Raw genomic sequence first — 9,763 nt, 5'->3', positions numbered from 1 at the left:
GCAGCGCAAAGGCGCGCGAGGAGGTCCAGCAGCGCGGCATCGAGCGGTCCAAAGAGCTCATGCGCGCGATGATCTGGGGGGGCCATTCCGTCCTCGCGACGGGGAATTTCGAGCAGCTCGGGGACTTTACCCAGGCAGAGGCGGCAGAGGCGGCGGGGCCCCCGCGCGTGCCCGTGCCGACTCGGGACTCGCTCCCCCCCCCCCCCCCCACTCGCCGTTTGCAGGTCATCCTGCGCGAGTCGGTGGAGACCGAGAAGTTCACGCAGGAGCAGTCGCTCACGAAGCTCGCCCTCTTCCTCGCCGACGCGCTGCGCGAGACGCGCAAAAACTCGAAGGAGGCCATCCCGGTCCTGATCGCAGCGCCGAAGAAGGACCGTACGCACCTCGTCGTCGCGGTGCTCGGCTCGGCGCGCTTCTGGGGCCCCAGCGGCGGGCGAAACGCGTTCGGGAAGGCCTTCCTCGAGGCAGCGCGAGACCCGCGCGTCAAGGTGCGGACGGTCCCGCGCCCGCACTCTCCTGCCCCCGTGCCCCCCCCCCTCGCCCCCCCCTCTCCGCCTATCTCCCCGCCTCGCTCTCCAGGCGCGCGTGGCGCACGAGTCCTTCGAGTCCGCCGTCTGCCGCGTCGCCTCGGACGATTTGCGCAACTTCCTCGAGGGGGTCGCCCTCAACTACGATGTCGCATAGCCCGCCATGCTCCCTACTAGAGTTCCTAAGTCTACAATAGCGTCTGACACTCTGTGAGCCCCCCTTCCCCGTGCCGCATGCGAACGTGCTCGCGGTCGTCCTGGAGGGGGCGTATTTTGAGAGCCGTCTCTCGGCAGCTCTGCTGTAAAGGATATTGTGCGTCAAGTCGGTAATTATACCTCCAGAGTGTAATTCTTTTTGCGCGCCGCTAAAATTCTTTTTGTGGCTTGGCGGGAGAGCTGGCCGCCGATCGCTCGGCCTGGCGCGCCACGTGGCGCCAGCGAGACCGCAGACCCAGACGGCAGACGCTGTGCCTGTGGAGAGGACGCAGGCGCCCGCCCGACGCCTTCTTTGCCCTGTCTTTGCCATGCCGGCGAGGGCCAGGCCGCCCTCCCCGCGCATTGCGCGCACTAAACCAGTGCGCGCATGCTTGGCGAGAACCAATGGCAATGCAGCGATGGACATCTCGCTGCAGGCGCTCGCGGGGCCGTGAGTGGGGGTCCCCACTGCTGCCCCTCTGACTATACTTTTGTCTCTGGTTATGCCTTTCCCTGAGAACGCACACAACGCCTCGTGTGTAATGCCCTGCGTTCCGCGAGTGCGTGTGCCCCGTCGTCCATGCTAGGCGGCCGGCTAGCATGTGTTACTCGCAGAGTGTGGGTAAACGAAAGTACCGTATTCGGTACTATCAAGAAAGACACCGAAAAAAGTCGCCGCGGCAGTCCACGACGAGCCAGCCTGCTGCCGGCTCGCACGGCAGCCTCTTCCTATGGACCAGCCTCGACTTCCATACAGTCAACATTTTGTCGCTGCGTGCTCGTGGTGAGCTGTGGCGGCGGTCGAAGTTCGCCCAGATTCGGTGACGAGCGCCGGACGATAGTACCGCCTCTGTTCGCCCTGTGCATGTCAGGCCAGGCTGCAGCAGGGCACTACCAACGTGCTGCCCTGTTGCAGCCTGACTTTGCCCACTGTGCACAGTCGCCAGAGCACCACCACCGCCCGGCATCGTGTCACGGCGAGCTCCTTCTGCGCCCGCTCGCGAGGCTCTCGCGCTGGCACACTTTGGCCATCTGCTGCTCGCGTTCGGCGAGCTCTTCTCCGCACTCCTGCCACGGTGCCGTCACCACACACCTTCTGGCTGGCCTGAGCCGCGCGGGGTCGCCGGCGGGGGCAACGCGTCGACCTCTCTCTCTGGCGCACCACGGGCCGCAACGGCCTGCGAGCAGCGTGCGCGAGGAGGCAGTGTGCCGGCACAGTCGAGCCGGAGCATCGGGTTCTTGATGCTTCTGGGGTCAAGTTTGACCTTATGTGGTATAATATGCAACAATAATGCTATGCTCTCACCCAGCCTTTTGAGATATGATCCCTCAAAGTCGAATTTTCGTTTACTGGTGACCATAGTACCGTTTGTCTTGTTTGCGTTTCTTCAAACGAATCCTTTAAAGTCTCGACAATCACTCAGCTGCTTATGTGGCACCGCAGAGGCTCCCTTGGGGATGCCTGAGGCCACCCCAACCACACACTAAGCCGTACGTAGACGAATTGGGCGCTACTTTTTTCGTTTACCCACATTATGCGAGTACTGACTGGCTTGGCGGGAGCTGGGAAGCACTCTCTTCTCCAACTACGCGGTGCAGTCGCCCTCCAGTGCCAGGCCCGCAAGACTGATGCCGCGGAAGCGCTCCAGGGATGGCGATGAGGATCCGGAGGCGTCCCAGCCCCCGGCTTCCCAGGCGGCGTCTCAGGCGACGCAGGCGCCCCCTTTGGAAGCCGCGGAGCTCGAGAAGCTGAGCGCTACCGCCGTCCGCTTTGTGCTGATGCGTGAGCACAGCCGCAAGCCGCTGGCGAGGACGGAGCTCAAGGAGGCCGTGCTCGGCAAGGACCGGACGGACCGTGGCGGAAAGATTATCAAGGCGGTCATCGCCGCCGCCAACGAGAAGCTGCGCCACCTCTGCGGCCTGGAGCTGGCCACCGCCAACTCGGCTGCGGACGCCGCGCCCGACGCCTCGCAAGCCGCCGGCCCATCGCAGGCGGAGGCGACGCAGGAGGCGACGCAGGAGCGGGCGGTGGGCGGTGGCGCGGCCTCCAAGCTCCTCCTCGTCAACGTGCTCCCCCGCGCAGTCGCGCCCGAGCCGGCGGACGGCAAGCTCGTCTTCTACGCGCTGGTGCGCAGCTGGCGAGTGGTGTTGGGTCGCCCGAGCAGCGCGCCCACGCGTGTCGGCCTGCGCAGGTGGAGACGGTCCTCAACCTGCTGAGCGACCACGGCGGCAGGCTGCCCGAGAGCGAGCTGACCGAGACCTGGCTCCCCAAGCTCGGACTCAAAGAGAAGGACACGCTGCCCGGCCTCGGTACCGCAAAGGCGAGCCGCCCGCCCCCGGGCTGCCGCGGCCGGCCACGCGCGCCCACCCCCACTCCGCGACCGCCCCGCGCCCCTGCCGCAGGTGTGTGACCTCATCTCGAAGCGGATGGTGACCGAGGGCTTTCTTGTCAAGACGCAAGGAGAGCCGCGCCGCTGCGAGGGCGCTGGGCGGGCCAACCCGCTGCGACACTCACCGACCCGTCCCGTGCCCAGGTGCGTATGCGCAGGGCCCGCGCGCAGTGCTCTCCCGCAGCTCCGAGGCGGCAAATACCTTCCGAGGTGAGCTCGAGGGCTGAGATTAGTCACCGCAACGCGCATTGGACCCTCGCTTGTGCCACTCGGGCCGAGATGAACGCTCTCGGGTTGCGGGAGGCGGCGGAGAGGACTGAGGAGCCACCCAAGCTTATGCGTGCCGGCCGTCCGTTTTGGTCGGAGACGCGCGCGTGTCGGAGGTGGCATCCCACTCTATGCGCGTCTCTGGAGCGCCCTGCGCACTGCGTGGCGCGCGCGCCTGTGGGCCCGGGAGCACGAGAGAGACCCCCCGAGAGTATGCCGCCGATGTGTTTACTGAATACTTTAACATGGACAACACGCGCACCACACCGGCGGCCGCAAACGTGGGAAAACGCTGTGCATCGCTCCACTCTCTCTTGACGATATATTTATTGCGAACAAAATCTGCAAAACAATTCGCATCGCAACACGTGTGTCGTTAGCCTGGTAGGTGTGTGGGCGGCCAGTTTGTGTGTGTGTGTGTGTGTGTCATCTCTCTCAAGTCTCTCTCTCTCTCTCTCTCTCTCTGTGTGTGTGTGTGTGTGTGTGTGTATGTGTGTGTGTGTGTGTGTGTGTGTGTGTACGCACGAGCCCGACGGGCTTACGCCAGCTTCTCATCGTCACCAGCCATGCCGGCCGCCACATTCCAATTGGAAGAGCCAGGGCGCAGCGCTGTGCGGTGGGCTCCCGAGAGTCGAGTGACGTTGCGGACCGGGGCTTGTGCGGCTGAGAACCGGGAGTACTTGAAGTCGGTTGCGAAAAATTCCGTCATCTTGTAGTCGTCACCGCTCCCCTCGATAGCACCTTCCGCCTGCGCCCGAGTGGTGATTTCGTGCGTCGAGCCTTGGGCCTTCCAGAGCTCGTTGTAATGGTCCACCCGGCCGTCAACGGCGATCTGGTCCCCATCGTATGACTGCCCGAGTAGACCATGTGGCGCGACCACAAAGCCGTCGTTTCGCTGCGGAGCAAGGGGGTCGCGCTGAGGCGCCAGCGAGAGGTCTATCTGCTTCTTGCCCGGCACTGTCGAGCGCCATATGAGACGTGATGAAGCCTCCAGCCGCCAGCCTGCCGTCTTCACCTTGAGCACCTCCGCTTCCTTTACTCGGAGGCAGTCTCCGAATTGGTGGATGCTGATAAAGTCGGTGGTCTTGATGTTGGAACAGAGGCTGCCGCGGGCGGAGAGCTCGTGCGAGTCTTTGGGTAATTTGCCGTGCATAAAGTAGCCACCCTCTGGTTGAGCAGTGTCAATGCCACACGCCGTCAGGGTCTCTGCCATTGTACCATCGGGTCCTGTGTCGAGGTCGAAGAAGCAGAAATCGAAAGCTGTGGGGCGGACAGGGGAAGCGTGCTCATCGATGTACGAGAGGGATGAAGGTCGTGCGGTTTGATGCGACATGGCAGTGGCAGTGCATGCGTGTGCGCGTGCGCGGGAGGGCGGGCGGGCGGGCGGGCGGGCGGGGGAGTGGGATTGCCAAAGTCAACAACTTGACCCTCGGCTGTGCCGGGTCGGACGAAGCTGTATCGGAACGTGGTGTCCATGCCCTGCAGGAGGCTGATCTGCGCAAACGTGCCGCCAGCAAAGTGGCCGTTGTCGCCAGAATTCCACGGCGTGTACTTGGTTGTGTTGGTCACGACGATGTCGATCTCCGCCGCCGGGGCCAGGCCGCTCCCGTCGAAGATCTGGCCCACCCGGCTGTAGCGCAGCTCTTGCGCGGTGCCCGGCGGAGCCACCACGTCGCCGTTGTCGCACCGGCATCCGCAGCCACAAGGGCAGTAGTCTTGCATAGGCTGGTTGCGCGCATCTGGATCGCAGGTGACGCCGCCGCCGACGTCTTCTCCCCCAGGGAAGCCGCCGAGGTTGTTGACCGTCTCGTCGCCGAGAGCAAAGTCGAGGTAGAGGCCACGAGGGTACGTGCCGTCGGGGCAGAGGGACGGGGGCGATGGTGGAAGGCTCGGCGACGAAGATTGCGGGGGCTGAGGTAACGGCGGCGGCGGCGGCGACGGAGGCGAGGGTGATGGCGGCGATGGGGGTGGCGACGGCGACGGTGGCGGAGGAGGTAGTGGTGGCGGGGGCGGGGGCGAGGGAGGCGGCGAGGGAGGTGGTGGCGATTGGGACGGCGGCGGAGGTGGCTGTGGCGACGTCGACGGTGGCGGCGGCGACCGAGATGGTGGTGGAGGCAGTGGAGATGGCGGCGGCGACGGCGGCGACGACGGTGGCGGCGATGGCGGCGGTGGTGGCAAAGGATGAGGAGACGGTGGCGGGGGTGATGGAGGTGGCGGTGGCGGGGGTGACGGAGGCGGCAGCAACGGAGATGGCGGCGGTAGCGGCGATGGAGATGGTGGTGGTGGCGGCGGTGGCGGCGATGGCAGTGGCGATGGCGGCGGTGGTGGCGGCGGCGGTGGCGGAGACTGCCCAATGCAATCCCGCGGCACGCCCGAGCCGGCAAAGAGGAAGTTCCTGCCAAACCTGCCCTTGCTTGCTGGTCGGTCGGGACTCACCGAGTACGACACCTGAAAGTGGGAGAGGCCTCTCGGGTACTCCATGCAGACGAACTTGGGCATCGTCCACCGGAACGGGCTCCCCGCCTTGCCGTGCGTGTTGGTCGAAGGGTACACGCCCGTCGCCCGCGGCCCCTCGCCCTCCCGGCAGTTGATTATGTCGGGTGTGACGCCGGGCGGCCGCTCGTAGCCCGACACGCCGAAGCCGCAGTTCACTCCGTCGACGCGCTCGATTTTGTCGCCTGTGGAGGGGTCGACGATCGGGTCGCTGCACTTCATGTGGCCGAACGGCTCCTCCCAAGGGCACAGGTCGTAGTCGGCGCACTCGCCGCTGTAGCTGCCCCCGTTCTCTCCGGCCCGCTTCATCAGCACCTCGTAGAACTCTTGCGGGTTGTCGCTGCCGCGACCCTCCCGAAGGCCCTCGGCGACGGCGCAGTCGCCAGTCCGGCTGACCTTCATGAAGCCGCTCGTGTCGATGTTTGGGCAGAGGTAGTCAAGGATGACGCCCCGAGACGGAACCTTGCCGTGCATGTAGTAGCCGTCGACGCCGCACGCCGACAGCGTCTCTTTCATATATCCTCCCGGCCCGGTGTCGAGGTCAAAGAAGCAAAAGTCGAAGGCGTAGTCCACCGCCACAAGCTCGTCCGTGGCCGAGTCGCGGAAGCTGTATCGGAACGTGGTGTCCGTGCCTTGTAGAAGGCTGATCTGCGCAAACGTGCCGCCCTCGTGGTGTCCAGTATTGTACGAGCTCCACGGCGTGTACTTGGTTGTGTTGGTCACGACGATGTCGATCTCCGCCGCCGGGGCCAGGCCGCTCCCGTCGAAGATCTGGCCCACCCGGCTGTAGCGCAGCTCTTGCGCGGTGCCCGGCGGAGCCACCACGTCGCCGTTGTCGCACCGGCATCCGCAGCCACAAGGACAGTAGTCTTGCATAGGCTGGTTGGGCGCATCTGGATCGCAGGTGACGCCGCCGCCGACGTCTTCTCCCCCAGGGAAGCCGCCGAGGTTGTTGACCGTCTCGTCGCCGAGAGCAAAGTCGAGGTAGAGGCCACGAGGGTACGTGCCGTCGGGGCAAGAGGCCGCTGCGCCAGGCCGGGCGAGCATCTGCTCCGAACTCGTCGGTTGTTGCTGCCGTGCTGCTTTGAAGTTCGTTCAGTCGCTCTCCTACGGGCCCCTCGGCTACTTCTACCGACTCCGTGTCCCCGGCGAGCACACCTTGTTGGAGTTATTCCGCACGTGATTCCGCAATTCCCACATCTGCAAGTTTTACGCCGGTGAAATTGCTATTACGAGCGCAACTCTTACCGTCCACCCCTTCTTCTAAAAACTGTTTCTACGACCTCGTCGGCAACTCTTACCATCCACCTTTGCTTGAGCACTCGATCGAGTGAGCACACACTCACTCACACACACACACACACACACACACACACACACACACACACACACAGTGGTAGCAGGTAGGGTCTCGATCGATTCCGCATGGTGCTCCATGTACATGTGCACGGGACCCCTCGATCGTCTCGCCCTCCCTCACTGGTGTGTTCATTTGGGGGGGGGGGGGGGGGGGGTCATAACAAACACGTACAGGATCGAGGATCGAGGACGAGGTGCACGCCGCCGAAAAATTTCGTCCACCCTCTCCATCACCTCTCTCACTCTGGGATAGACGTCGGCGGCGAACATGGGCCGGATGTGGCGGTGACCGATGACGGAGGACCGATCCGCGATCGAAGTAGAGCTGTCAAACGTTAACTTTGGGCCTAACAGTTGCACTATTGTTGGCTGAAAATCCTCAACGTTGTTCAAGTGTTCTCCCCAGCCCAAGCTGTTACTGTTTGTTACTGTTGTTACTGTTGTTCAGCGGCCAGCAAGCAGAAAATGGCAAAAAGCCCGGGTAAAACCCGAAAATACCTGGGTTTTTCCAGGTATTTTCGGGTATTACCCGCACTGGACGCTGGAGATCGTCGTGGGTCACTGCCAGGCCTTCCTTATTGTTGTTCAGCTGGCCTAACGTTAGCTACTGTTGTTGGGGAGCCCAACTGTTGTTCTGTTGTTACTGTTAACACTAGCAACACTGTTCAGCTCTTAACGTTTGACAGCTCTAGATCGAAGCCAAATAAAGACCTCAAGAGCGAATGAGGAGAGCTAGAAGTAGAGCCGTGTTTGTTATGACCCCCCCAATGAACACACCAGCGAGGGAGGGCGAGACGATCGAGGGGTCCTGTACCATGCGGAATCGACACAGCTATCCAGTGGCAGTGCTCAAGTGCTCAAGGAGAGCTTGTTCAGCAGAACAGCAGGACGACCGCAGCACGATCGGCATCGCCATCGGGGCAACATAGAAGCAACCTTTTGCTACAGAGAGAGTAAAGTGCGCGCTCGTCTACCGTACCGCGTACGTACGAGCCCAGTTCTATCTCTGTTTCTGGATGGCATACCCACGTGTTCACTCCACATCTTGCTCGCTTATGAAGCCCAGCATGCGCCACGCCCCGATGGGTGATCCCACGTTCATGAGGCGCGGCCGCGGCGCTCGCCCGCGTCGGCCGACCCGTGGCAGGATCACCGCGCCGTAGTAGGCCAGGACGGCAAAGTAGAGCGCACAAAAGCCGTCGGCGAGCCTGCCGAGCTCCGGCGAGGGCGTGAGGCCCACGAGGCTGGCGGCGAAGAGCGGCGGCTCGAGCCAAGCAGCGCAGCTCGCGTCGGACGCGAGAGCAGGAAGGGCGAGGCACGGCTGGAATGGCGCCTGCACGAGCACGCCGCCCGCAGCAGCCACGCACGCCAGCGCCCGCCATCCCAAGAAGGCGGCGCGCAACGCGGAGGGCTCGGCCGACCTCACCTCCTCGTCGAGATCAGACCACCAGCATAGGCTCACGAGTATCATTGCCTGGGCGACCAGCCCCGTCGGGACACCCAGCTGGCTCTGCTGGATGTTGAAGGCCACCGTAACGAGCAGCAGTGACGACGCCTGCCAGTAGCTGGTCATGATTCGCAGAGTCGCCTCAGCCGCCTGCGACCTGCCCCCGCAGCCACCGAGCGCGGACGGTCGGCATGCGTAGGCGGACCAGCCCAGTATCGCGAGTGGCGCCACGACAAAGAGGCTGACCGCGAGCCGGAAGTCGGTCCACACCACAGCGCGTAGCCACGGCGCGGTCGCTGCGTTGAGCGGCTCGAGAGTCGTCTCTGGCGAGAGCAGGACTCCGAGGTCGCTGCGGACGCCGCCGCCGCGTGATGCTGAGGCGGTGGGCGCCCGCAGCCGAGTGAGCGGATGCAGGAGTAGAGAGCGCATTGAGGTCAGAGAGAGCGTGCCGCCGTCGAGACCGGTCTGGCGGGAGATGCTGCTCGATGCCGAGCAACGATGCCGAGCGCAGTTTTCCGCCGACCTTGATTAGGCAAAAAAAACGATTGCGGCACTTTTAACAACGAAGGCGCTCTCAAAAAAAACGCCGCGCACCAATCTACTCAGAGCGGTGGTACTTACGCAAAATGGCGAGCGCGAGCGATGCGCAATCGCGGCGGTGCCTAGTGCTATGCGACTGCAAACCCGCGCTGCAGCAGATTGAGAATGCGCACCGCAAAGGGATGCCAGAAGGCCTGAGGGACTGGGAGAGAGGTGGGCTCCTAGAGGCGATTGCTTACTACAGATCGAAGCTAGAGGCGGTGGTCTTCATGTGGGTGCCAGCACACGTGGGAATAGCCTGCAACGCATACGCCGACGCGGTGGCGACAGCACACCTCGGAAATAACGACACGGAGGACGCCTCGAAAGTGGTGCGGGACGCGGTGCGGACGCGACCATGCATGTACACGGTGCGAAGGGAGGCGGCAGGGAACACAGAGAAGAGGGAGATAGTGGACCGACGGACGTACGGACACATGTGTAAGAGCGCGCACGAGTGGGTGTGCGAGCAATATCGAAAGAAGGTGAGGCCGGGGTCGCACACG

The 9,763-nt window shown here is 63.6% G+C and overlaps 3 protein-coding genes across 3 annotated transcripts in view; 2 read left to right on the top strand and 1 right to left on the bottom strand.

The window, feature by feature from the left end:
* Window positions 1-851, top strand: part of EMIHUDRAFT_463154 (hypothetical protein) — a gene marked incomplete at its 5' end in the record, with an annotated part of 3,686 nt that extends 2,835 nt beyond the window's left edge. Inside the window, 2 exons of the mRNA XM_005780970.1 lie at window positions 225-488; window positions 580-851. Of these exons, the coding sequence (XP_005781027.1) occupies window positions 225-488; window positions 580-684 (369 nt within the window). The 3' untranslated portion in view covers window positions 685-851. The remainder of the gene's footprint in view (window positions 1-224; window positions 489-579) is intronic.
* A 1,443-nt stretch (window positions 852-2,294) lies between these two features.
* EMIHUDRAFT_463153 (hypothetical protein) lies at window positions 2,295-3,402 on the top strand. Its single transcript, XM_005780969.1, has 4 exons — window positions 2,295-2,849; window positions 2,915-3,043; window positions 3,126-3,183; window positions 3,257-3,402. The coding sequence occupies exons 1-4, from the start codon at window positions 2,352-2,354 to the stop codon at window positions 3,337-3,339; spliced, it is 768 nt and encodes a 255-aa protein (XP_005781026.1). The 5' UTR covers window positions 2,295-2,351; the 3' UTR covers window positions 3,340-3,402.
* A 4,862-nt stretch (window positions 3,403-8,264) lies between these two features.
* Window positions 8,265-9,107, bottom strand: EMIHUDRAFT_204534 (hypothetical protein; the record flags this gene model as incomplete). Its single annotated transcript, XM_005780968.1, has 1 exon — window positions 8,265-9,107. The coding sequence occupies one exon, from the start codon at window positions 9,105-9,107 to the stop codon at window positions 8,265-8,267; it is 843 nt and encodes a 280-aa protein (XP_005781025.1).
* Between the last annotated feature and the right edge of the window lie 656 nt (window positions 9,108-9,763).

This window comes from Emiliania huxleyi (genome assembly GCF_000372725.1).
Source record: "Emiliania huxleyi CCMP1516 chromosome Unknown EMIHUscaffold_21, whole genome shotgun sequence".
Lineage (NCBI taxonomy): Eukaryota > Haptophyta > Isochrysidales > Noelaerhabdaceae > Emiliania > Emiliania huxleyi.
The sequence above is the reverse complement of the archived record's forward strand: the minus strand, read 5'-3'. Positions and strand labels throughout refer to the sequence as shown.

Bases quoted from the DNA above. Each gene is read 5' to 3' on its own strand.
- EMIHUDRAFT_463153 (XM_005780969.1), top strand. From the start codon at position 2,352: ATGCCGCGGAAGCGCTCCAGGGATGGCGATGAGGATCCGGAGGCGTCC. The intron at 2,850-2,914 runs GTGCGCAGCTGG...CGGCCTGCGCAG, and splicing joins AGCTCGTCTTCTACGCGCTG to GTGGAGACGGTCCTCAACCT. The intron at 3,184-3,256 runs GAGAGCCGCGCC...TCCCGTGCCCAG, and splicing joins CTTTCTTGTCAAGACGCAAG to GTGCGTATGCGCAGGGCCCG.